The 27,958-nt window shown below is 42.9% G+C and overlaps 1 protein-coding gene across 3 annotated transcripts; it reads right to left on the bottom strand.

Moving 5' to 3' along the window:
* Positions 1-589: 589 nt before the first annotated feature.
* On the bottom strand, positions 590-27,958 carry ADNP2 (ADNP homeobox 2). 3 transcript variants are annotated; one of them, XM_060310038.1, is made up of 5 exons: positions 27,410-27,429; positions 19,657-19,777; positions 9,056-9,145; positions 2,181-5,335; positions 590-1,711 (listed from the first exon to the last, which is right to left on the bottom strand). In XM_060310038.1, the coding sequence occupies exons 2-5, from the start codon at positions 19,762-19,764 to the stop codon at positions 1,630-1,632; spliced, it is 3,435 nt and encodes a 1,144-aa protein (XP_060166021.1). In that variant the 5' UTR covers positions 19,765-19,777; positions 27,410-27,429; the 3' UTR covers positions 590-1,629. The 3 variants fall into 3 exon arrangements, with proteins under 3 accessions (XP_060166021.1, XP_030724133.1, XP_030724134.1); XM_030868273.3 differs by lacking the exon at positions 27,410-27,429 and adding an exon at positions 27,828-27,958 and having other exon boundaries at positions 590-5,335; XM_030868274.2 differs by lacking the exon at positions 27,410-27,429 and adding an exon at positions 25,482-25,579 and having other exon boundaries at positions 590-5,335.

The raw sequence follows: 27,958 nt of genomic DNA, 5'->3' as shown, positions 1-27,958 counted from the left end.
CATTATTTAATAACCAGTAACTAGCGTAGCATAAAAAGACTCCACATCGAAAGCTGAAATACAATTAGAAATCAGAATTCCTTCATCACAGTGGTTCTCCTCAGGGGCTGATGCTGCCCCACAGGGACACCTGGCAGGGACACATCTGCCAGCCCGGGGGGCCCGGGGGCTGGGTGGAGGTGCCACTGACTTGGAGGGTAGAGACCGGGGATGCTGCCCCGATCCTGCAGTGGACAGGACAGTCACCCGAGCAAAGAATGATCAGGCCCCAATGCCAACAGAACCCCTAACGTGCACAACTGAAGAAGGGAGGGTCAAACCATGCACACGGCAAGCTGCGCCGTTCAGCAGAGCACAACCTGGAGAAAGGCCGACTCCCAGCCGCTGCCAGACACGGCAAGGATCTCTAGCCACATCTATTTTGTGACCCTGTAATTAGTTAGCCCTTTTGGGTTGTGCTTATTTTCACAATGACAAGTAATGTTTTTTAGAAAATAAATATGGTATCTACTTCTACGTTTAGATTGTTCCTGAGTCACCGTGATGTTTTAACAGTTTAAAGAATTAAACAGTTCTACTTGCAGTGGTGTAACAAGTTTTAATTCAAAATAGACACTCTGAAAACAATAGGTAAAAAAAAAATAAACTTGAACAAGCTCTTTGAATTTACAACAGAGCACACCAACAATCACACACCAGTTTCACGACTGCCTCAGAAACGCACATTACAGCAATGACATGCAGCTATATTTTAAAAATCCATACGGTAACATTATCTTATTTCCCAGAGACTGTCTTATCTTCTGCGTATGTTGCACAGGTGCCTCTGCTGTGTATCACCAGCACTACGACTTAAGGTCTAAACTGGATGGTCTCCATTACTGCTTCTGGTGCTTTAAGTTATTTTATATTGTGTGAAAAAACCGAGGCTTAGCTGTCCAAAGGAGAGTAATACACTTGAGCTCCTTAGCAATACCCCATCCCAGTAACCTGGACAACTCGGCTATGGGAAAGCCCATTTCCCCCAAATGAATACATTTACCTCTAGGAGACTGTCAGAGATTTAATACACCAACCGGGAGACTAGCTCCGGTCTACTCATTTCACCTTGTCCCCTGAAAACCTGTGTTTATATTTCAGTTAGTAGCCACACCCAGGGGTCAACATTTTGTTCCTGAGTAACACGGTCCTTCCCTTTCACTGGCTTATGAACAGTTAGGTTAGGAGGAGAGCTTGTGTGTGTTTCCAGTGTTTGTTCTAAAGGCACTGAAGATTTACTGTCATACCTTTGAATGGAGAGAAGACTTATCAGCGTATCAAAAGGGGGAGTCTACACTGAGAAGTATTTTTGTACCTACAGAATTACTTTATTTGTAAAATAACTCTTGACTTATGAGCTTTAATACCAGACTTCAGGTTCAGTATATTTTTAACAAATGAAAACATTTGGTTTTCTGAGTTACAATCAAAAACAGCTGTTAGGACAAACCTGAAAAAACGTAAATCGAAAGTATAATCTAATGAGCAAATACCTTACAAGAAGAAATCAGCATAAGTTAATGCAGTGCATCCTTAAGGAACCAGACATGTCACAGGGGCTTCTACTCACTTCTCTAAACATTTACTGTATCATCTGCTGCTACTTGTGAAGCTGAGGGAGAGCAGTTTTAATTCGCAGTTAATCAAGTATTCTGAAACAAGCTGAAATTTCCTTAAATGAAAAACAAACATATATAGATTTCAGTTTTTATCATACGATACTGACACTACTGGGAAAACAAGGCATGCATGAAATATCAAAAGATTTAATTTACATGACAGAGGAAAAAATGAAAAACAACTGTTACAAAATCAAGCTGCAGGAAACAATAAATTTGAAAGAACTATTCAGTTCTTTATATAAAAGTCTTTCTGAGCACCTGAAATAAATCTAAAGAGCAGCATAAAGACCACTGAAATTGATTAGTTCAACATACTGTGAAGAAAATAACATTTTTAAAAATCTCAGTTGAAAAAGACTACTAAGTATCTAGTACTTCAGATTTCCTAATTTTTTTTTTTACAAGTTTTGTGGTTCATAGTCAAAGTTCAATCTGTGTTTAACATTTTTAAGTTCAGACATATCAAAGCCTAAAAGTACAGAAGGCTTGTGATTTTTTATTGCTTTCATGCAAATATACCTTCTTTTTCCAAAAAATGAAGCCACGTCAATTTTCCACACCCATAAGAGTGAGGATAACAGTTCTATTTCCTTTTTACTGGGATATGGTCTCTTGTGGAAATAATCTCTAAGAAACTGCTTTTTTTCTTCGTAAGAACGGTCTTCGTATCTTTTAGGATTTAACGCTAAAACCTGGAGAGCGTCGTCGTGAACAAGGGGCGCCTCCGTCCTGCTTTCGCTCCTCTGTCTTTTAGAAGGCACGGCGCTCGTCGCCTTCTCCGGGGATGGCTCTCTGTCAGCGCTCGTGGGGACAGGCCGCGCCTCGCCCTCCCTCTGCTCCTCAGCCCCAAACTGGCCGTCAGGCATCTTTCTCTTTACAGAAAAACTGGAGTCGTGTATCACCTCACCATTGACTAAAAGCAGTTCACTGTTCTCAATAAAATTGGGCTGGACCTGCAGGCCTGAGCTGCTGTCCTTCGGAGCACTCCGACAGCGCAGCAGGTGTATGGCAATGGCTGCCAGAGTCATGTTGCCCGTGTAAACCCCACAGCAGTGGATGCACTTGAAAGCCGGGGATTTCAAAATCGTGTGCACCGTTGGCATGATGTGGTGCCGCTCCTTCAGATGCAGCTCGTACGCCTCAGCCGTCACGAAGGTGCCGAAGCAAAAAGGGCAGGTCAGCGCCTGGTTGCCAGGCCTCCCGGGCGCACCCTCGGTCTGCGGCCTCACTTTGATGTACACGGGCACCAGTGACTTGGAGTGTATCCCAGCCAGCACGGCCAAGTAGACCTCCCGCTCACCCAGCTCCTCCCTGGGCAAGATGGTGATGAAGTCGAGGTGGGGAAACAGCAGGCTGCCATTGGCATCGACATCCAGCTGAAATCCTTTGTCGCTATAGTCCACGGGCAGTCTCCTCTTCCCTAGGTGCATAGCCCTACTATGCTCTGAGAGGCCTTTAATATCGTGGAAAGTGCACGGGCAGAACAAGCACCCCAGGCCGTGCACCAGCAAGTGGCGGATAAGCTCCTCCTCTGAGACTAAGCACTTACAGGACAAACACCGCACTGTTTTCTCTCTCATCCACTTTAGAAACGGTGCACATGCCGCCAGCTTTTCCGGCTCCAGTGTTTCAGCGGATTTGGATTCGCTGTGCTTATGTGCCACTTCCATGTGGACCTGGTAGACATTGGAAGGGAAGAGCTCGTTGCAAACTGGACAGGTTTTCCACTGCTTTGCCTGTTTGAGCACCTGATTTGCCTCTGCCACAGACGAAGAAGGCTGAACGAACATATTCTGAGTGGCATTTACCACCACTGGTGGGGAGGGCAGGCTGGCCATGGAGCTGGCCATCTGTGCAGCCGTGCCCGACTGCAGGAGCTGGATGGGCATCTGGGGGGGGGCAACAGTGGCGACACTTCCAGGGGGCACAGGCAAAGTGACAGATACTGGGGCAAGTGTGTATGTGGGAATCCCATTCACTTGTTTCCCTGTGGGTATCAGCTGTCTGAGAATAGAGCCTGATGTTAGGAAAGCGGTGTTTGGCGAAGCCCCGGGTCTGATGGGCTGATGAGCAGGCAGGATGTTGGTACTCACAGACTGATTAAGCTGCAGGACCCCCGGCCTCACTGGCTGGCCCACAGGAAGGACCCCTGACACGACAGGCTGACTGAGCTGAAGAACACCAGAGTTAATACCCTGGTTCACAGGGAGAACACCTGACGAGACCGTCTGGTTGGGAGGAAGGAGCCCAGGTGGGACTACCTGGCCTGCAGGGAGAACCCTCAGTGGGACCGTCTGGCCAGGAGGGAGGACCCGCGGCGGGACTGTCAGCCCAGTGGGGAGCACCCCCGATGGCGCTGTCTGGCCAATGGGGAGAACCCCTGACTGAACCACCTGGCCAGCAGGGAGAACCCCAGAAGTTGCTGTCTGTCCTGAAGGGATAACCCCAGCAGGGGTCATCTGTCCCGCAGGAAGGACCCCTGACGGGACTGTCCGACTCACAGAAATCACCCCTGGCGAGACCGCCTGAAGAACTCCAGGGGTGACAGAGGGATTGACAGGAAGGACACCGGACGCAACAGGTCTATTTACCGAGAGAACTCCAGGCCCGACTGGTCTGCTTATGGGCCCAACAGGCTGGCTGAGGGGCAAAACCCCCGGGCGGATGGTCTGCTTTATGGGGAGGACGCCGGTTCCGACCGACTTATTTACAGGTCCCACTGGCTGACTCAAGGGCAACGCAGGAGGGTTTGCTGCCTGATTAAGTGGAACTCCATGAGAGAGAAAGACAGGCTGAGGTGTTGAGGGCGGCAGAGTGAGGTTGCTCTGGCCCACTGGCAGAGGACTGGAGACCAGAGTCACATGAGACTGGGCAACGGCAGGCGGGGAGTGGGTGAGGCTTCCAGAAGCGCCCGAGGCCCCAGTCACCGGGGGGGGCGCACCCTGAACTGGCTGTACCACAGTTTGGCTCTGACTGTTCTGTGGCAAGGCCAGGTGGAAGCAAGGAGATGTGGCTGGGATGCCCGGAGCACTGCTGTTGGGTGGTACAGCCACACGTGCAGCTGGTTTTGGAGCAATATGCATTTGCTTCAAAAGTCCAGTCTTCTTAATATGTTCTGAGATCACAGACCTAAGCTTATTCTCCAAATCCCTGTGTATATCCGACGTCAAGATGTGGTACATTAAAGCATCCTGGCTGCTGGCGTTGGCGCTGCACTTTTTACAGTAATACCTGTCGGATGGGGGCATCTTCTCTGTAGAACGGGGGTCGTCAGCTCTTGGTTGCTCACCCATCTCCTCAGTTCTCAGGCCAAAGTAGGAATTAATTAAGTAGTGAAAATGGGCTACCAGCACATGCTTCTTCATGCTGTAGTACAGAGTGTTTGAAAAGTTACATTTTAAACATGTAAAACTTATCACATCACTCCTAGATGATTTAGTTTCACCTAAAATATTCACAGTGTGGTTCTGGGCTTTCCGAGCAGGTGCATGAAACATTCTGAAGTGCCTTCCCACAACTCTGGGTTGAGAGGAAAACACACAGTTTGGACAAGGGATCACCAGCTCTTGGTCAATTTCATCTTCATGGTAACGATGTAAATGATTTTTGAATGAAGTAAGCACTTTTGTGGAGTATTTACAGAGGCTACAACAGTATGGTTTTGTTCGATATCTCTGTTAAAAGAAAAGAAAGTCAAGCATAGTTTAATAAAACTATCAGATGCTACACCTTCTACAGTTGACAAGTATATGATTCTTTTTCTTCTAACTGGCTAGATCTAGTGCTGTGTTGTAAGGGGAAAGTACCCACAGATAACGTGTAAGTAACACTAGAGACCCTAATTCAAATTTTCACATGTCACAAAACAGTATTCTTTTCAATTTCTTTCCTTCTCAAACATTTAAAAATGTAACAACTATTCTCAGCATGTAGGCCATACAAACACAGTTTGGCCCCAAAATCACAGTTAGCTGAACCCTGTTTCCAAGCCAGCCATTAAACCACAAATCTCATTACTTAGTCCTATACTTTGAATTGATGCAGTCCTAACTGCATTAATTAAAATAAACTCAATTTTCTGCACGAAAAAGTTATTGTCTCCCCTTCTCATCCCACTTCTCTTAGTTCCAATGCTGTTTTTACTCCAAATTCTAAAACTTCTGGAATTTATCTAATATAACCAAACTTGCAAATTGTTAACCCCATCATCACTGTCTTCCATTTCCCAGATTCCTGGAGAAGGCAGGAGACACACAGACAGCGCATGGCACAAGCAAGTAGCCAATAAACCATGCGACAAGCACTGAAGAAAGAGGGGCTGTGCCTAACTCACTGTGAATAATCCTGAGGTAAGTTCAGGCCACAGACTGTAACTCTGACAGTACGGTATTTCTTTGTAAGGCAAATACGGGAAATTCAACAAGCTTGGGGCACAAGAACAGACATTTGTACAGCAGCTGGCCAACTGAGGAGCACAGTCTGTTCTAGCATCCAGGAAACCTTGCTGGTCTGACAACCTGGAGCAGTATGACAGCCTCCGGACCCCAGAGCTGGTGCCCCAGGAAACACGGGCCCTAGTTTCACAAAGGAGGGAGGTTAAGGTGCGGACAGGTTAAACACTGGGGCAGAGGCCTTCCCGTTCTGCAACCCTTTTTCCAGCTACTGTAGTGGCCACAGGCCACCCCGCTCCTTCCCAGATCTGTGCTCTCGTGACCGCTCTCTCTCATACACACATACACATACTCCCCTCCAGTGGGTTTTGTCACCTTCTCTCCTAGTCATGCAGTTTTCCTCTTGGGTCACTGGTCAGAGAAATCACCCAAACTCATTCAACAACATGTTACTACTGCCTTCCCAGCAATTAGAAATCCCGGGTTCTGGCACTTCAAGGAGGATCTATAATAAACCTAGGGCAACAGCCAACCACAGATCACAAAGTAAAAAAACATTTTTCACTAACTCTGACACACTCTTCCCCCCATATTTTAATATCTCTGAAATCTGAAAACACCTTACAACTGACAGTTCAATGCTGCAACACAGCTTAAGTGTGAAGTATTACTTTAGTTTCATTAGTGGTTCATTTTAAAATGGTGCATCTTATACTCCACAAAATGCTGTACTGAAAAACCAGATACTTAACGAAAATTACACCCAATTAAAGAGTCAATAGCACTTACTAACAACTTGTTACTATCTGTTAGTATTGAACAGATCTTTGGGCTAAGAAAAGATTTCTTAAATATGACACCATAAGTATGATCCATAATAGAAAACAATGATAAACAGGACTTCATCAAAGTAAGAAATCTGCTCTTTGAAAGACACTGTTTAAAAGATAAAAAGACAAACCACAGGCTAGGAGACAATATTTGCAAACCACATATCTAATAAAGGACTTGTGTCCAGAATCATTTTTGTGGACATGTTAAAGTCTCAGTAAGAAAACATATAACCCAATTTTTAGAAAACTGGCAAAACATTTTAAGCATCAAATGCTTTAAAGTAAAGAGGGTATCCAGATGCCAAACACACGAAAAGATGCTCAACATCATCAGTCACTAGGGAAATGCAAACTAACACCAGAGCAGATACCACTACAAACCTATTAAAATGGAAAATAAATAGTAAGTCCATAAGCACAAAATCCCTGACAAAATGTTCAGAGAAAAACTTGTATGTGAAAGTTCTAGGACAGTGACCAATCAGAAACAATTTGAGCGTGAGACCTTGGTTCACTGTAACAGAGTTAGAAAAAATAACCAAGGAGAGAAGCAGAAAAGAAGGGGAGTCAGGTGTTCTGGGTGCTGGTGGAAATCCTGTCCCTGTGATAGTCCCTGTCTCTCTGTCAGCCTAAGGCCTCGTCCTCAGGTCCCACAACAGCTGGGCTCCATCACCTGATATAACCTGAGCGTCTCAGTCCCAAACCCAAAAGTCCAACACATCTCACTTCTGTGCAGCATGAGCCACATAATCCAGCAGGGTCACACTTTTCTGCTATGGTGCCCGAAACTGTCTCTGTTCACATATCCTATTACCCAGAGACAAATTAAAGCAAGAAGCTACCTACGGCACAGAGAGGGGCAAGGTACTACAACGAGCAGACAACACAGCCTCCACCATGCCAGGCAACAGTGGTTTATTGGTTTTTTTTCTCAATATGGTATCTACTTAACAAATTCAATCTCCACTCTTTCATATTGTTATTTAACTTTTTATGCTAGGCCCTATTCACCCGAACAAAAACATAAACTCCCTGAGGAAAAGAACCCTAACTTTCACCTCTTTGTATCAAGCACTCAAAGTTTTACCTAGTTTGTAACAGGAATTCAAAATATGTTTATTGATGAAAAGCATAAATTATAAATTATATTGCATGTTATGTTACAGAATCTTTTAAGAATTTGGATGAGAAAAATCAGGGAGGCCCAAGAAAATATTCACAAAGCCAAGATCTTCAAAACAAGGCATATTTGAATAGCTATGAGCTGTTCTGAGCAGAATAACCAAATCAAAGCAGTTTCAAGGAACCCTGTATCTGTGGGTAGAGAGGGGAGTTTCGGGTTAAGGAGGATAAGAGACACAAAACAGGGCAGAAAGCAGGACTCAGGAGGACAAGGTGACAACGGAAATTTTTTTAAGTAAAATTCTGACGGAGAAATGACTCACTGGCTACAGGAATTTGTTGTTAAAGCCAGAATTCCCAAGGTCAACACGGTCTGGCCAAATGGGGTGGGGGAGCGGTGAGGGGAGGCAGTGACATCATATCTGGGACGCACGATCTGGCCAAATGGGGGTGGGGAGCGGTGAGGGGAGGCAGTGACGTCATATCTGGGACGTGCTGGTTTGACGCTGATGAAGGTGCTATAGTCCAGTGGCTGGGGGGCAGGAAGGGTGTTCCAGAAGAAAACACTTTAAGAAGGAGAATTCAGCGGTATGTCACATATTTTAGCTCGAATCTGCCTAAGTGTGAGGCTTCAAATTATTATAAACTGTGTTCCTCGATTCAAACTCCATATTCTTATTTTAATTTTTGAAACCAGGATGTACCTTCGTTACATATAAAGTCATGACATTTCTTTTTACTGAGAATAGTTATATAAATCAGAAGCCCTTCTTACATCAGAGACAAATAATAATCAAGGACAAATAATAGTTTCACTACATCACCTTACCAACTTGATAGGCGGAAAACTCTCAAAGCATCAATAATCCTATATCACAAAACGTTTAACTTTGTTTTTCTTTCTACTTCCCTGAATATTTACACTACACCTCCTCCTCCTCCCATTCATTCATCTGCAACCCCAAAACATATGATGTTCCTCAGAACTAAATTGACACTTACCCCCAAGTTCTTAGGAAACATGAAAATCAAAAATGAAAATACATACCACTTTCTTTCCAGAAGGTTCCCAGAGAGAAATATCTCCCCATGATGTGTTATAAAAGTACTTCTCTCCTGGATCAAAGCCTTTAAGGTCCTTTTAAAAAGGGAGAAAAAGAGAGATTATTACATAATTTCAGAAGATAAAGAAATATTTAATTAGAACCTGATGGGATTACTTGGCACCTAAGAAATCTACTTGGGAAGAGTGAAATGAAAATGCAGCCCAGGGCAAGTTGTGACAGAGTTCCCATCAAGTTGGAGACCTGGGGAAAATGTTGAAATAATCCAAGTTAATATTACAGTTTTTGTACCTCAGCAGCGGCCTTTTAATTTACACCAAGTACTTACTGAGTTTACACTTGAATAATAAATGAATATGTCTTCCGAGTTTTTACAGTGTCTTAAATTCAATGCACATTTTTTTCTTCCTTTCCCATCCTTTCTTGATTGTAGTTCATTAAACCATCCTATTACAGAGCTGATTTCCTTCCTGGCCGTACTTGTTAGGGTGCTGGATTTTTTTCCATGTATTTAGTCTTCCGTAAATTCAAAAATATATATATATATTTTTTTAAGTTACAGTTTTATAAGAAATAAACAGATGAGATTTCCACAAGTAAGTTTTGAAAGACAGAAACTGCATGAGCAGACACTGTCTTCCATCAGCGCGAGCACCACGGAGAAGAGTGTCAGGGTGGGGAGTGACGTAGGGGCTCAAGTGTGTGGCTAACAACACCACAGGGACGGCAAGACGGAAAGGGACGTGACTCTGAGACACTAAAGCCAGATGCAGCAGGGTTCAGACTGAATTCCGCTTCAAAGAGACAGAGTGTGAAAAATATCTGGGGGCAACTGGAGAAATCTGAATATGGACTGGGTATTAGATAGGATGAACATTTGATGACACAGAAAGATGAAGGTAACTGAAAAAGCATGCAATAAGGAAGAGTGACCGCTATGAGCTCACTGTGGTAAATACTACACGCATTTATATGTTTACACACACAGAGAAAGCTAAATCTCTGAACGGTAGGTACGTGGCATTTAATATTTCTATTTTCTAAAGAAATGATAACCTGTACTTTCTAACTTTCACAGTATATATTACTGGGTTTTTTTAATAATTAAAGACTATTTTAATATAAAATAAAGAATTAGTTAAGCCAGAGAATGACAATTAATATCACATCTGCCTTGGACTATACCTAGGCTAATACATTGCTACCAGGTCAATTCAGAACTAGAGAAAAGTGCAAATTATTACAAGGATTTAAATTGGGTATGGGGCTTCCCTGGTGGCGCAGTGGTTGAGAGTCCGCCTGCCGATGCAGGGGACACGGGTTCGTGCCCCGGTCCGGGAAGATCCCACATGCCGCGGAGCGGCTGGGCCCGTGAGCCATGGCCGCTGGGCCTGCGCGTCCGGAGCCTGTGCTCCTCAACGGGAAAGGCCACAACGGTGAGAAGCCCGCGTACCGCAAAAAAAAATAAAATAAAAAAAAACTGGATAGAACACTGCTTTTATTGTGAGGTTTGTAACATATATAGAGGTAAAATATATGACAACAATAGCACAAAGGCTGGAAGGGGAAATGAAAGCATGCTGCTGTATACTATATGTGAAGCAGTATTATATGAGGAAGGTACCCACAAAGTATAGCTAATAAGCCAGAAATGGAGATAATATGTAATCATAAAAATATTCATCCAAACGAAAGCAGAAAAAGAATAAAAAGAACAAAGAACAGATAAGATAGGTAAAAACAAACAGTGAGATGGGAGATTTAAACCCAATCATGTCAACAATCACATTAAATAACAGGGGCTGGTAAACTGTTTCTGTAAAGAGTCAGATGATAAATATTTAAGGCTTTGACAGCCATGCAGTCTCTGTTTGATACAACTACTCAATCCCACCATTGTGCACAAAAGCAGCCATAGACAATATGTAAACACTAATAAGCATGGCTGTATTCCAAGAAAGTTTATTTACAAAACGGGCAGCAAGCCAGATTTGGCCCATGGGCCATAGTTTGCCTACCTCTGGTCTAAACACTCAAATAAGAGGTAGAGAATGTCATATTGGGTTAAAAACCACGATCCAATTATATGCTGTCTACGAAAGTCTCACTTCAAATACAAAAACAGCAAATTTATCAATGCCTGCAACTTTCTTTGAAATGCATCAAACAATAAGATAAAATGATGAGTGTAGATACATATTCATGTTAATTTTGCAGACTTTACGTGGTAGGTACATGGGTTTTCACAGTACAAGCCTTTCAGTATCTCTGTAGGCTTAAATTTTTCATAAGAAAATACTGGAAAAGGAAGAGGGAAGCAGTAATGTTCTATGACAGGCGATGAGAAGGGTTTAAAGGAAAGAGTGCTTTCCATTGTCAGATGCAGGAAAAAAAAGAGCTAGTAAGAAAAAAACCACAATCATTAGGAAATAAATGGATTAAGAATATTTCAATATATTTTTGTACATGAGATGTAGAAGCATAGGTTAACACATTTTTAAAAATCTGTTTGTACATATATAGGTCTCAGAAGATTGACATGGGGTGGGTTCAGTGCACTCTTTTTGTTTAAGCTTCCCTAATTTAGATGCAGCAACCCCAAATTTGTAAACATTGGTTGAAATGTTCTCATCTAATCTGTAACTTGATGCAAAGAAGTGCACTAGTTGCCTCAGAAATGGCAGCTCTGAGCAGAAAGCACAGAAAGGAACGTGGTGCAGTGCAGTGAGAAGCAAGAGCTAGAGTAGTCAAGCTTTTGCACCAAAGGCAAGACTGGGAGGAAAAAAAGGCTTACAAGGTAATAACCCACAAGGTGACAAAAAGGCGAAAATGATCATGGATCCAAACTTCTACTAGACAGTCAACATTAATTCCTTCTATCTCTAACTCACTCAATAAATCTGATAGATACTTTGACACTCTAACCTAGGGACCTTCTTTTTTTAATCCCCTTTTTCCCTACCGCTTCTTCAAAGCTTTCTGGCCTCCATGTGACAGTATTTGTATCTCTGATAGCTGTTAATTGAGAAAACAGAGGATGACAAAAGCTGATAGGAAGAGTAATACTTTTAAATAAATTTGGATAATATTAATCACCTCAGTATCTATGAACATTTGATATATAACAGTAATTTAATGGGAGAGATTACTTTCAATTCTCAGACAATGCTTCATTTGAATTTGCAGCCACCAGAGAAATTGTAGTACTCCCTAATAACTTCATGATTCCTCAAGGGTCCACATCATACATTAGAAATCTCTCCTCTAAGCAACACACACATCATACACAGAAAGAACATCCAATGTCTCTTCCACTTTCCCACTGATTACATGTGTTTTTTTGTTTTTTTTAATCAAGCAACCCAGTACTAGTTTCCTCTACACTTTAATGAGATTCAAGGGATGGGCCTGCCTAACGAGGCTGACCAAGCAATGAAAAGGATGGTCAGGACCGATCCCTGATGTGGGTCCAGCACACTCAAGACATGCCACATACTCTCCTAGCGCGAGTTCTGAAAAAAAACTTCTTTTAGGGTTTTACATGGGGAAACCTGAGTAAAATAATGAAGGTAATCGAAAACACACTAAGGGCAAGTGCAGAAGAAACTAACACACCATTGTAAAGCAATTATACTCCAATAAAGATGTTAAAAAAAAAAAAAGAACAGAGTTGGAGAGCTCACACTTCCCAATTTCAAAACTTATCACAAAACTAGGGTAATCAAAAGTGTAATACTAACATAAGGATAGACATAAAGATTAATGGACTAGAATTGAGAGTTCAGAAATAAATCCATGCACCTATGGCCAAATCATTTTCTACAAGGCCGCCAAGTCCATTCAATGTGGGAAAAATTAGTCAAATAAATGGCACTGGGACAACTGGATTTCCACATGCAAAAGAATAAAGTTAGACCCCTATATCACACCATATACAAAATTAATTCAAAATGGATCAAAACCTAAACAAAAAGAACTACAACCATAAAACTCTTAGAAAACAACAAAGGAGAAAATCTTCTTGGCTTGAATTTGGCAATGGATTCTTAGATACTACATAGAAAGCATTGCAAACACAAAAATAAATTGGACCGGGCTTCCCTGGTGGCGCAGTGGCTGAGAGTCCGCCTGCCGATGCAGGGGACACAGGTTCGTGCCCCGGTCAGGGAAGATCCCACATGCCGCGGAGCGGCTGGGCCCATGAGCCATGGTCGCCTGAGCCTGCACGTCCGGGGCCTGTGCTCTGCAACGGGAGAGGCCACAACAGTGAGAGGCCCAGGTACCGCAAAAAAAAATAAATAAATAAACAAATAAATTGGGCCTCATCAAAATTTAAAACTTTTGTGCATCAAGATATTATCAAGAAAGTAAAAATGGGAGGAAATATCTACAAAACATATCTAATAACGGTTTAATATCCAGAATACATAAAAAACTACAACTCAACAACAAAAAGACAAACAATCCAATTTAAAAATGGGCAAAAAAGTACAATAGGCACATGAAAAGATGCTCAACATCATTAGTGGCCACAATGGTGAGGGAGGGAGAGAAAGAGGGAGAGACTGAAAGAGAGAACAAATGTTAGCAAGGCTGTGGGTAAACTGGACCCCTCATGCATGGCTGGTGGCAACTGAAAAAGGTGCAGCCACTGTGGAAACAGTTAGGTGGTTCCTCAAAAAGCTAAACAATTATTACATGACCCAGCATTTCTCTGAGGTATATACCCTAAAACTGAAACAGGGACTCAAACAGATACCTGTGACGCAAAGTTCACCACAGCATTATTCACAACTGCCAAAAGATGGAATCAACCTGTGTGTATCAACAGATGAACTGATAAAATGTGGTATATGTCTACGTAATGGAATATTACTTAGCCATAAAAAGGAGTTAAGATTTTGACACATGCCACATTGAAAACATTAAGCTAGTGAAATAAACCAGTCACAAAAGGACCGATACTGCATGACTCCACTCACATGAAATATTTTTAATAGGCAAATCTATAGAGACATAAAGTAGATTAGAGGTTATCAGAGGCTGGGGTGGGACATGGGGAGTTACTACTTCAGGGTTACTGAGTTTGTTTGAGATGATGAAAATCTAGTTGCAAAACAGTGTTAATATCATTAATGCTACTGAACTATACACTTAAAAATAGCTAAAATGCAGAATTCCTTGGTGGTCCAGTGGTTAAGACTTGGCGCTTTCACTGCCGGGGCCCAGGTTCAATCCCTGGTCAGGGAACTAACATCCCACAAGCCGTGCAGCGTGGCCCAAAAAAAAGGCTAAAATGGCAAATTTTATGTTATATATATCTTACCATAATAAAAAAATTCTATAAATACACTTGGAGGATTTAAGAGAAAAAAGAGGTTAAAATATTTCATTACTTATTTTATACTGATTACATACTGAAATAATATTTTCAACATGAGGTTAAATAACTAAATTTTTTTTTAACTAAATTAAAAAAATAAAGAACTGGGAAAGTTTTGAAAACGACCGATGCAGTTGCACAGAGCCCTGTGCTCAGACAGGCCAGTGCTGGGGTGTAATCCCTGTTGTCAGCATTTTGAAAGTGTTAATAATTTCACCTTTGAATTTATTTTATAAAGTGAAGTCTGATAGGACCGTGGAGCATGTGTCAGGGGCCTGAAGCGTCAGCTCACGCGTGATCCTACCTCCACTGTCCTGGGACAGATTCTGTCCCTGCCCTCAGTCTCCACAACCCTCCAAACTCCCCTCACCCTGCAACCACTCCTAGACTCTTGTCCACCACCTGGGGCAACAACCAAGTTGTCAAGAGGTCCATATTCCCCAGTCGCCCTGGTGGGAGCCAGGCAGACCTGGGGAGAGGAGGAGGAAGGTGGTAACCAGCCCAACCCTGGACTGGCAGCACCAAGGTGTTTGGTAGATAACTTGGGGCCTTGAGCCCACCCTGGATCCAGGCAACAGAAGCATCCTGGCACAGAAGTTGCAATCTCTTGGGAGTCACCCATCTGCTGTGGGTTGGGACAGTACGCCTGTGGGGCCTGTCCATGGCCCTGCATTATCGTTTTGCACAGTGTCCTCCAAATTATGTAGGTAGCCTTTAATTTAACTGATCAAATGTTAACTTTTTTTTGAGTATCTTGATCTAATTTATTTTATTTTATTTTATTTTGCGGTACGCGGGCCTCTCACTGCTGTGGCCTCTCCCGTTGCGGAGCACAGGCTCCAGACGTGCAGGCTCAGCGGCCACGGCTTACGGGCCCAGCCGCTCTGCGGCATGTGGGATCCTTCCGGACCGGGGCACGAACCCGCGTCCCCTGCATCAGCTGGCGGACTCTCAACCACTGCGCCACCAGGGAAGCCCTATTTTATTTTTTAAATTTTTATTTTATTTATTTTTGGCTGCATTGGGTCTTCATTGCTGCACGTGGGCTTTCTCTAGTTGCAGTGAGCAGGGGCTACTCTTCGTTGTGGTGGGCAGGCTTCTCATTGCGGTGGCTTCTCTTGTTGTGGAGCATGGGATCTAGGCGTGCGGGCTTGTGGCATGAGGGCTCAGTTAGTTGTGGTTCACGGGCTCTAGAGCGCAGGCTCAGGAGTTGTGGCACATAAGTTAAGTTGCTCTGCGGCATGTGGGATCTTCCTGGACCAGGGATCGAACCCATGTCCCCTGCTTTGGCAGGCGGATTCTTAACCACTGGGCCACCAGGGAAGCCCCAAATGTTAACTTTTTAAAAAACTCCTCAAGATACTCTAAGGAGTAGCAGGGTTTAGATCTATTTTTAGAAAAGGAGATAAGGTTCTTGGAAGAGCTTATTTCCCCTAAGATTCACTTTTCTCAGCCAGGCTTTTGACAAGAACTGTACAGCCTACGATTTGAGGGCCTAACTCTTAGGATAAGTGGAGTCATATATACCTTGGAAATCAGAGAAGGCAGAGTGATTTCTCACTACGAAATCTGAAATGCTGGCTAAGGAAACGGAAAGGACCACATGGACAGGTGTCCCCAGGGCTGACTCTCTGTAAGCACCCACAGACTTCAGATAAATTCCCTCTTGCTTAACTTAACTTGGTCAGTACTGGTTTTCGTTGCTTGAGACCAAGAGACTCTAAATAATACAATGGATTAAGAATAAATGCATTTGACGTGGAAAGAAGTTCTTCATAGGAGATTCAGAGAAAAGTAAGAACAAAGCTACTAGTATAGTATTTTATAGTTAGATCATGTCCTGTTTCTAAAAATCTGGAAAGATATAACAGTGTTTACCATGGAGATTCTGGGGTAATGGTTTACAATTGAGTCATTTTTTTCCTCTAAGTTTGTGTATATTTTCTAATTTTTCTATAATGAACTTCTACATTGCTTGAATTTTCAAAAATTTTGCAAAATATAGGACCAACTACAAATTAATAAAACAAAAATTTTCCCCCAAAAGAAATAGTAAAATTTAACCTAATAGTTAATTAACAATTCTGGTACGCCATTCAAATCTCTTACTTTTCTCTTGTGAAGTATGTATGTTTCTGTGTCACTATAGTCTTGGAAAGAAAAAGTAAACAGTCCTGAACAAATTCAGATGAGTAAACAATTCTTAGGCTGACTGAGGAAGCAAGTTAGTGAGGAATGTCCAGTTTTACGCCATGTCAAAAACAAAGGACTCCAGGATGAAAAATTTTAGTTGTTTCTGGCATTTTACCTAAAAATAAAACTAATTCTGTAAAAATTCCATTTAAAAAGTAAATTCACATTAAAGGAGACTAAAGAGAGATGACAACCAAAGGCAATACCTGACCCTAAATTGGGTCCACCACTGACAGGGGGAAAAAATGCTATAAACGATTAGACAAAAATGTCATATCCATGTTAAATTTACCTAAGTTCATAACCATCCTGTGGCAATATAAGAGACTAATCTTATTCTTAGAAAACACACACTTTAAGTATTTAGGTAATAAGGGTCATGAGATAAGCAACCTACTTAAGTGGCTCAGGGAAAAATACTACACACACACAGCACAGGCAAGAGTGTGCAAATATTAAAGCAAATGGGAGAAAATGTTAACAACTGGTAAGTCTGGGTAAAGGGTAATGAGTGTTCCCTGTACTATTTTTATTCTTGTAACTATTCTGTAAGTTTGAATTATTATTTCTAAATAGAACAGTTTTTTAAAAAACTGAATTCACTTAGCCTAGTGTGATGGGGATTAATCAACTGGGTTGTGATTCTAAATTCCATGTTCCTGAAATATTCTTTCTAATTCCACTGGAGAATCCTACCCTATCTTTAAAAACATGGGGACTTCCCTGGCGGTCCAGTGGTTAAGACTCTGTGCTTCTATCGCAGGGGGCACAGGTTCTATCCCTGGCTGGGGAACTAATATCCCTCATGCCATGCGGCACGGCCAAAAATAAATAAATAAATACACAAATAAAAACAAACAAAAAACAGTTCAAATCTCATCTCCTCCATAAAGGCTGTTCTAGCCTCCTCAGCTAGAAGTGATCTGTCTGTTTCTCACTATGACTGTTTCAAGTTTGTCTCAGCTCCTGCTAGACTGTCAACCCCTTTCAAGGGTAAGTATCCTGACTAATTCTCTACATTCCTTGGAACGAGGACACCGAGGCCCAAAGAGTCACAGATGTGCCCAAGGCCACACCGCTAGCTGCTAGCCAGGACTAAAGTGAAAGCCACGCCTTCATCCCCCAAATATTCCAGAGAGTTTCAGTCTGTTACTGAAGGCACTGCTATACCTTCAGGGCACATTTTTTGAGCATCTACTGCGTGCCAGGCACCATTCCAAAAATTTTCTCATACATTATCATTTGAAATTTCCTCAGTCTATATATATTGTGCTCTTAGCTTGTTATTTTTATATTCTCTGCAAATATTACTTAAACTCACATACTTATCTATTATTAATGGACTATGTGTCCACTATCTACCTTCTCAAACCTGTCTCCAAAAGATTATCCTGCTTTCTTCCTCATGCATAAAATATGACTTACAGACAGAGCTGCAGGAACAATGACCGTGCTCTCACTTTAAGACTGTTCTTGAACAACAGCGTCTAAGAGCTTCCAATTCAGTATCTCCTCCAACCTTTTATTTCCAAATAAACTTTCAGGCACAGTCTGTTATTGAAAGTACTTCTCTACTTGGGTTTTACTTTCATTCATTCACTTGAAAAATATTTGTTAAAAAAAATATATATGTTAAGCATGTACAGGTAATAGAGTGGATAACAAAACAATGTGGTCCATGCCTTCTTACATTCGAGTGAGGGATACAGATAAACAAATAACATCAGGTATTGCAGGAGCTCTGAAGAAAGAACAGGTAAGATAACAAAGTGAAAAGGGCAGCATTTTAGGGGGAAGATCTCTCTGGGGTGGTAATGTTTGAAGATAACTATTTGAGGTCTACCTTTGAGAAATTTTACTTTAGAGCAAAAATCAATTCTGACCATTAATGAGAATCCTGGTTACGTATTGGTCTTTCAGCATCAGAACACCTGAACACCTTTTTATAAATAAAAGTCAATCTGGTTCAAAGTCTGAGATTTGAAAATTAAGAAACTGAACTCTTCCCAGGCCAGTAACACCTTGAATCGAATTCTTCACAAGTCTGAAAAATTCAAAGCAGACACGGTCCCTATTTCAATAGCTATGCTATGAATTAAACATGCATAGAATTATAAGTGGCTATAAAGCTACAAAGCAAGCTTTATTTAACAATTTTTATTTCTTTATGCCAGCCATATATTCTCCAGTTATAAGAAAAGATAAAATTATATGAGACCATAATTTATCAATAAAGTGTGTGACTGTGACCTGAATTTTTAAACTTTTGTAAGACTGAATGTATTAAATTCACAAATCAGAAAAAAACAAAAGAAAACAAACAACCCTATCATACAAGAATGCATCCCCATTTGACGATCACTCTAACAAAATTGAGTTAGTTTTCTTCTGATAAAATAATTTATGTAATTCAAGACACTCCCCTCAAAGATCAAAAACAAAAATATGTTGCAACTAATGACTATAAACAGTCCCTCCTAAAAGTAATGTTAAAAACTGGAAGAGGGCTTCCCTGGTGGCGCAGTGGTTAAGAATCCGCCTGCCAATGCAAGGGACACGGGTTCAATCCCTGGTCCGGGAAGATCCCACATGCCACGGAGCAACTAAGCCCGTGCGCCACAACTACTGAGCCTGCACTCTAGAGCCCATGTGCCGCAACTACTGAAGCCCACGTGCCTAGAGCCCGTGCTCTGCAACAAAAGAAGCCCCTGTTCACCACAACTAGAGAAAGCTGGCGTGCAGCAACAAAGACCCAACGCAGCCAAAAATAAATAAATAAAATAAATAAATTTGTAAAAAAAAAAAAAACTGGAAGAGCCTAAAGTAGCCCACTTTAAGTCAAAGACATGAATAAAAACGAATGCTATTCCCACGCCTCATTTCAAGAGTCGGCAATTTCCATCTTGAGGCATCTTACCCAGTCTCCAAAACCTCCCAGTTCAAATCTCACCACCCCCAGTATCTCCAATATTACTGTCTTCTCTTAATCTGTTACTTATGTCTTCTTACCTTCAGCAACTCCTTGCAGCTGTCAAGCCCAATATCCATAAGAATGCTTTTCACCTTTTTCCGTACCTTCCTGATGTTGTCAAGATTCTCCACGGGAATTTGAAACATTTTTGAAATTTTCCTTAAAAGGGAAGAAAACAAAACTGTAATAAGTACATATACACATACACACATAAAATTTTTTAAAACAGGGCTGGTAAAGCAGAGTAATTTTTACTCTGGGACAATCAGATTTCCACATACAAAAGAATGAAGTTGGACTCTTCCCTTATACCATATACAAAAATTAACTCCAAATGGATCATACATGCACATGGTGAAATTTTAAAACTCTCGGAAGAAAACATAGGCATAAATCTTCATGACCTTGGATTTGGCAATGGATTCTTAGATATGACACCAAAAAGCACTAGCAACAAGAGAAAAAATAGATAAGTTGGACTTCATCAAAATTAAAGACCTACCTGCTTTGAAGGAAACCATCAAAAAAGCAAAGAGAATCCACAAAATGGGAGAAAATATTTGTAAATCTTATTTCTGATAAGAAACTTATATCCAGAATACATAACAATAATTAAAAGGCAAATAAAAAACCCAACTTAAAAATAGGCTAAGGGGACTTCCCTGGTGGCGCAGTGGTTAACAATCTGCCTGCCAATGCAGGGGACATGGGTTCAATCCCTGGTCTGGGAAGATCCCATAAGCCGTGGAGCAACTAAGCCCGTGGGCCACAACTACTGAGCCCATGAGCCACAACTAAAGAGAAGCCCTGGTGCCTCAACGAAAGCTCCCACATGCCTCAACAAAGATCCTGTGTGAGGGAACATTATGCTATGTGAAAGGAGCCAGACACCAAGGACCACATATTATATGATTCAATGTATATGAAGTATCCAGAACAGACAAATCTATAGAGACAGAAAGGAGAATACTGGTTGCTTAAGGCTGAGGTGGACTGGAAGGTGATGGCTAAGGGGAACAGGGTTTCCTTTTGGAATAATGACAATATTCTAAAATCGACTGTGGTGATGTATGCACAACTCTGTGAACCTACTAAAAGCCACTTAGTAAGTACACTTTAAATAGGTGAACTGGGGACTTCCCTGGTGGTCCAGTGGTTAAGACTCCACGCTCCCAATGCCGGGAGCCTGGGTTCGACCCCTGGTCAGGGAACTAGATCCTGCATGCCGCAACTAAAGATCCCGTGTGCCTCAGTGAAGATCCCACGTGCCGCGACTAAGACCCGGCAGAGCCAAATAAATAAATAAGTAAATAATTTTCTTAAAAAAAGGTGAAGTGTATGGTATGTAAATTACATCTCCATAAAGCTGTTTTAAAATACCTGAAAAAGCATAAAATTAAAATAAATCCTGTGGTACTTGACCATGATAAGAGGTATAGCTGTGACCTCATTATTTTTAACACATACATAGATTAAAAATAAATACATTTGTTAATGTGTCTGTGTATATTGTATAGCTCTGTCCACTGCAAGAGCCTGGAAGCAGTTACACACCCCAGTAGCAGTGAGCACTCCTTGGGCCCAAATCTTACTTTTCTTTTCTTTTTTAATTTTATTTATTTATTTACTTATTTTTGGCTGCGTGGGGTCTTTGTTGCTGCGCCCAGGCTTTCTCTAGTTGCGGACAGAAGAGGCTAGTCTTCATTGCAGTATGGGGGCTTCTCATTGCGGCGACTTCTCTTGTTGCAGGGCATGGGCTCAGTAGTTGTGGCACACGGGCTCAGTTGTTGTGGCTCACAGGCTCTAGAACGCAGGCTCAGTAGTTGTGGCTCATGGGCTTAGTTGCTCCACAGCATGTGGGATCTTCCCAGACCAGGGCTCGAACCCGTGTCCCCTGCATTGGCAGGCAGATTCTTAACCACTGTGCCACCTGGGAAGTCCCTCAAATCTTACTTTCTAAATACCACTTTCCATTAAAAGGAAACAGGGCTCCTTGGAAAAAACGGCTGATTCTAGGGCTGGAGCACATAAAAGACAAGATGAGCCTAGAATGTCTTATGCCAGAAAATAACGAAGTTGCTCAAAGAATGGTGAGACATGTCAAAAGGACTCAAAAGAAGTCAAGCGCTTGAAGAAGTTCCCACAAGCCAAATGTGGGACAATGTGGGTACCAAATAAGTAATGACAATAACAGATTAATCTGTGGCACTGAATTTTCCAAAGATAGCGTAACAGGATCTCCCATCCCACATGCTTTCCTTAAAATATGTCCTTGACACTCCTCCCAAAAAGTAGGGGCATCTATGCTCCCACCCTTAGAACCTGGGCAGAACTTTCTGGCAACCTCAACCAATAAAGTGTGGCAGAAGTAATGCCATGTGAATTCCAAAGGTAGACCATAAAAATGCCACATGCTTTTGCCTGCCCTCTGGGTACCATTACTCTTGGAATCTAGACTCCTTATTGTAAGAAGTTCAACTAGCCCACATGGAGAGGCTCCGCATCAACTAGCAGACACAAGAGTGAAGATGCTCTAGAGCCTGCAGCTGTCCAGTCACCCTGAGCCTTTGAGTCTTTCCAGATGAGGCCCCAGACATTGTGGAATATAAACAAGCCAGCTTCCCTGCTCCCACCTGAACTCCTGACCCAAAGAATTACTGAGTTTTTTTAATAAAATGTTTCATTCTACAAAGTTTTGGGGTGGTTTGGTATTCAGAAATAGTAACCAAAATATAACCCACTAGAATGTAAACTTAAGTCCATGGTAACATAAACAATTTAATAAATTGAAAGTTTAGTGAGGAATGGGATATTTTACATGGTTTCCAAGCATCTCCCCACAAAATACTTGTTAATAACCGAAGGGGAAAGTGTAATTCACAGAAGTCTGGCAGACATTCAGTTAAGAGACACTGTACAAAATATCTAAACTGCAATCTTCAAAAGTGTCCAGATGATACAAGGGCGCACTATTCATAATAGCCAAAATGTGGAAACAACCCAAGTGTCCACCAAATGTTGACTGGATGAACAAAATACGGCATACCCATACCACAAAATAGTATCTGGCAATAAAAGTAACTAGGTACTGATGCACGCTACAACATGAATGAATCTCGAAAACATGACGCTAAGTGAAAGAAGCCAGACGCAAAAGTCCTCATACTGTCTGATTCCATTTACATGAAATGTTCAGAAAAGACAAATCTACAGAGATAGAAGGTAGATTAGCAGTCAGCTGCGGGTGGGAACGGGTAGTAACTGCACATGGATAGGTTTTTGGGGAGAGTGCTGGAAATGTTCTAATATTAGATTGCGCTGTTGGTTGCACAACTCTATAAATTTACTAAAAATCAACTAATTATACACTTAGAAAAAGATCATGGAAGGAAAAACTAAGAACTGTTCCAGATGGAGAGAGACTAAAGATAACTGAATTCAATGCGCAATTCTAACTAGATTCTTTACTATAAATGATGTTATTGGAACAACTGGCAAAATTTCAATGGAGTCTGAGGATTAGATGGTAATAAATTGATCTCCTGATTTTGATGGTTGTGTTCTGGATATATATGAGAATGTTCTTATTGTAGGAAACAGACAATATTGGGGGTAATGTGGCATCATTTTTGTCAACTTAGTTTCAAATGATTCAGGGGAAGAAGTTCTTTGTACTGTACTTGCAACTTTCTATAAATCCGAAACTATTTCAAAAAAAGTTTTAATGTGCAAGCTATAAAACAAAATCAGTTAAACTCGAGTTAAAGAAATGCCAGGTAAAAAAATGAATGCCAATTTTTTATTATCAAAACAGTAACTTAAAGATTGATAATGTCCACTGGTAGTGAGGATAAGTAGAAAAACTGTACTTTCTGCATGTTTACAGGACAACTGGCAGTACCTCCCAAGATCTTAAATAATTTCTGTAAGCCCGCAATTCCGCTTCTATACCCTCTTATAACCCCTCCTCCCTCAAGGATAAGCTTGGTGCCCCTCCGAGGAATTCCCAGAGTGGCCAGTTTATACTTATTTCATTGCACTCACCTCACTACGTTGTAATTATCTACTTCTACACCTATTTTCCCTATTGGACTGAACTTCTTCAGGGCAGGAATCATGTTTTCTTTGCACATCTGGGCCTATCACTGAGGTTCAAAATGGAAAGGCTATGGAGGGTTGGTGACTTGGAGTCCAAGACATTCCAAGTGAATAGATCAGCATCAGAAAATGACTGAGGTAAGGTAGTAAGAGTCTGAATATACTGGGCAAAAGGTAAGTAAAACCAAAAGGTGGACTGGAATAAAACGAGAGATGAGCGGGGCAGGGAGGGTTAACAGTGGGAGGAACTTTTCGTGGGTAATAAAGAAACATGAAGTGTTTGAGAAGCTGATTTGGAACAGACACGCTTTTCAGACAAGTTATCTATGTGAAAAGTATATCTCAGGCTCAGTAGAAAGTGAGCTTGAAGGATCATTTAGCATTTTAGAACTGGGAGATATAAAAATCAGAGGAAGTAAAGTTAAAAATAATAAAATTAGGGCTTCCCTGGTGGCGCAGTGGTTGAGAGTCCGCCTGCTGATGCAGGGGACACGGGTTCGTGCCCCGGTGCGGGAGGATCCCACATGCCGCAGAGCGGCTGGGCCCGTGAGCCATGGCCGCTGAGCTTGCGTGTCCGGAGCCTGTGCTCTGCAACGGGAGAGGCCACAGCAGTGAGAGGCCCGCGTACAGCCAAAAAAAAAAAAAAAAACTAATAATAAAATTATTAACAATAAAATTCACTGAATTGGGTTCTAGCCTTCAAAAGCATAATTTAACAGAGGAGCTGTCAAGAACCTCGTGGTGGCATTCCTAAGTATTAAGCACAAGGTCACTTTCAAGCCCAGACTGGCTTCCTCGGCCAGAGCATGCCTCAACAAAAATCCTTCTTTATGCTTTCCACTCACTTTATCAGACTTGCCGTTATTTCCTCCTTAAAGTCCCACTATCCTCTCTATCCTTTGGGGTTCTTCTTTCCCCAAAGCTGGTAAATAGAACTGTCCAAGGTTAAGACCACCATCCACATATATCCAAAACAAAAAAGCTGAATTTTTTGCTTGCAAAGAAATCTGGCCTTACAAAGCAAGTGCTGATCTTATCACAGTTTTGAGAAGCAAGGAGTACAGGGATTGGTGCACTCTCAGAAGCAGTTTAGGGATTGGCCAATTTTCACAGGATGGTTCCCAAGGCTGCTACCGACAGGCCGACCCTCAGGAGGAAGGCACTGAAAAGAGGCTTCCAGTGACTGGGCAAGTTTTAAAAGGCTCGGCAGTTACTTGTTCAAGGCTTGGGAGGAGGGCCAAGGAAGTTTGTCTTCTTCAATTTGGAGAATCAGAGCTTTTTATTCTCAACTGTAAGTGCCCCATTCCCTCATCATCGCGATTGTGGTTCCCCGCCCCCTTCCAAAACAAGTACACAGATCCATGCTTAATTAAAAAAAAAAGTTTCCCCTTTTCAGCAGTTTGCTGTTTTAGGGAAACCAAGTAAAGATAATAAAAAATAAAACGTAGGTAAATCACAGAAGTTTCATAACCTTAAAACAATTCTTTCAAAATCCTTGGTCTACTGTTGCCAATCACTTTGGGGAACAGAAGGTGACTTTTACCATTATTTCTCCATTCTAAGAGATGCAAGATTTCATAAAGAGGACCTAGTGGATTAATTAACTAGGAAAGAAGTTGTTCAGTGCTTCCATATCTATAGATCCTTTACTGATGCTGTTCTCTATATATTCTTAGTACTCGGTTAAACCTGTATCTTCACCATTAGAAAACAGCAGGCTAATGCAGCTGCACTAATCTATCCACCTCTGTTCATAGTAAATTACCTTTAATTTCACAGTGTGTGGTAGACACGGGATTACCAAAAACTGTGCTGATGTGCACAAGAAAATATTACTTCCCAAAGAGGCACTTAAAGGGTTTCTTTTGTTGCTTTTTAGTATCATGATTATTTAAGAATATTCCATTATTGAAAAAATACACTGCAAAAAAGAAAATCATTCAGGTAATATAATACTTTTTAAAGCCACAGAACTTTCTTTTCAGTTCAGTTCAGTTCTTTTCAGTTCAGTTTCTTTTCAGTTCTAAAAAGATTTCACTTCAGAAGCAACCCCACACAATCATCTCACGAGCAAAAGATTCTGGAGCTGCACTGCCTGAGCTCAAATCAGCTCCACATCTGACTAGCTGTGTGATCTTCGACAAGTCACTTAATCCTGGGGCCTCAGTTCCTTCTGCACAACCTACTCTGAGAAGCACTTTTGAGAAAAGAACAGTTTAACACAAGAAAAGCACTTAGAACTGTGAGTTGCCATTATCTAACTCCAAAAAATCTACATGAAATGTCCCAACTATTGGAATACAGGTTTGTTGTTTTTTTGTTTTTAAGTAACTTTGAAAACACATAATATTCAGGGATTTCCCTGGTGGCGCAGTGGATAAGAATCCGCCTGCCAATGCAGGGGACACGGGTTCGAGCCCTGGTCCGGGAAGATCCCACATGCCGCGGAGCAACTAAGCCTGTGCGCCACAACTACTGAAGCCCGGGAGACACAACTACTGAAGCCCGCACGCCTAGAGCCCGTGACCCACAACAAGAGAAGCCACTGCAAGAAGAAGCCCACGCACCGCAAGGAAGAGAAGCCCCGGCTCGCCGCAACTAGAGAAAGCCCGCGCGCAGCAACGAAGACCCAACGCAGCCATAAATTAATTAATTAATTTTAAAAAGAACACACACAGTATTTGTACAATGCATGAAAGCAAGATTCAAAGGTCTGGGTTCAAACACAGGAAGACCCCTTCTCAGACTTGTGGCCTTCAGCAAGTCATCATCTTTCAGTCAGTCTCCCCACTTGTTAAACACTGCCCTAACAGGTGTGTGACATCCAGAGTGGCGGCCACGGCAGAAAGCTGGGGCGTGACCCCTCAAAGAGACTTCAACCACAAATTCACCAAAAGCACATCGCAAACCTGGGTTCAAGTTAAAAAGGTGTCCCAGATCTCTGCAGCTAAAAATCTTTTAACAACTCCACCTTCACCTCCCGTCACCGACCTTCAATTCCTAACCCTAAATCCAGCTCTCACGTCCTCACCACTGCTCAGACGGACGGGTGAGCATCTCCGCCCCACCCTCCAGGCCAGCACCAGTTCCCTTCCTGCACACAGGTCTGTCACTTCCACGCCTAAAGACCACTGGCTCAACACAGCTGCATCTCCAACCGGAATATCAAAGTTCGTTCAGCTCTAAATAAGTCACGCACGCATTACTTCACTTCCAAAGATGAACACGCACTTCCCAGAAGCCGCACTTTTCACGCGGTCCTCTCCCCACAACCTTGACTCCCCGCCCCACCTATCTGGCGAGACCGGGGTACCCGCCGCTGTCTGCCGGCACTTGCCCATCTGCATTGTAAATCACCACACAGAAGAGTCCTTCAGGTCTCAAGAGGCTGCCATCACCCATTCCATTCAATCAGAACGAGTTTTAAGAGCATTCAGGTAAGCCTCCCATTCAAATTCAAAGAAAATACTTTAAATATTTAACTACTTATCATTTTGCAACTGTGTACAGGGTGAACTGGTGGCTACAGGTTTGGACGTTCCAAAGCCAAGTGAGAGGAGAAATTCTGCACCCAGACTGTACGTCAACGCAGGAAGCGACGACATATGAAAAGTTAAAACGTTCATGTCAACAACTGCATGTGGTCAATATTCACACCAAACGCTCAGGGGTGAAGGAACTGGGCTTTGCTACCGGCTGTTCTCTCCTCCCGAGACAGCCGCCACAGCGCAGGCCGGGTGAGCTCGCATCCGCTCGGCCCGCGTCCGCACTCGCTCCGGGCGGCTCCCCGGGTCCCCGTCCCGCCGCCCTCCGCACGCCCGGCCCTCCCCTGCCGCCGCCCAGTCCCCTTGTCCCCCTCACCCCGGTCCCGTCCCCCCGCCCCGCCCCCCGAACCCCCATCCCCGCCCCCTCCCCACCCCCGGCCCCCACGTGACGCGGAGGAACGACGGGCGCCCTTCTGGCGGCTACCCCGCGCCGGGAGAACGTCGCGGGATTCATGAGGCGGCCCCGGGCCGCGGGGTGTGGGCGGGATGGGGCGGGGCCGCCGCCGGGACTTCGCGGGCCGGGCCGGGCCGGGCCAGGGGCGTCGGCGCAGGCCAGGGTTACCTACCGCTGGGCGACCGCAGCGCCGCCGCGTCCCCCGCCGCTCTCGCCGCGCCCGCTGGGGCCCCGCGCCCGCCCGCCTCAGCCCCGCGCGGCGGGACCCCGGCTCGGCGCGCGCCCACCCCGCGCGACCCCGTC

This window comes from Globicephala melas, chromosome 13 (genome assembly GCF_963455315.2).
Source record: "Globicephala melas chromosome 13, mGloMel1.2, whole genome shotgun sequence".
Taxonomy (NCBI): domain Eukaryota; kingdom Metazoa; phylum Chordata; class Mammalia; order Artiodactyla; family Delphinidae; genus Globicephala; species Globicephala melas.
The sequence above is the reverse complement of the archived record's forward strand: the minus strand, read 5'-3'. Positions and strand labels throughout refer to the sequence as shown.

Coding starts and splice junctions, on each gene's coding strand:
- ADNP2 (XM_030868273.3), bottom strand. CDS start 19,764: ATGTTTCAAATTCCCGTGGAGAATCTTGACAACATCAGGAAGGTACGG. Junction 9,146..19,656: donor GCTGCAAGGAGTTGCTGAAG/GTAAGAAGACAT, acceptor CCTTTTTAAAAG/GACCTTAAAGGCTTTGATCC. Junction 5,336..9,055: donor AACCTTCTGGAAAGAAAGTG/GTATGTATTTTC, acceptor TTCTTTTAACAG/AGATATCGAACAAAACCATA.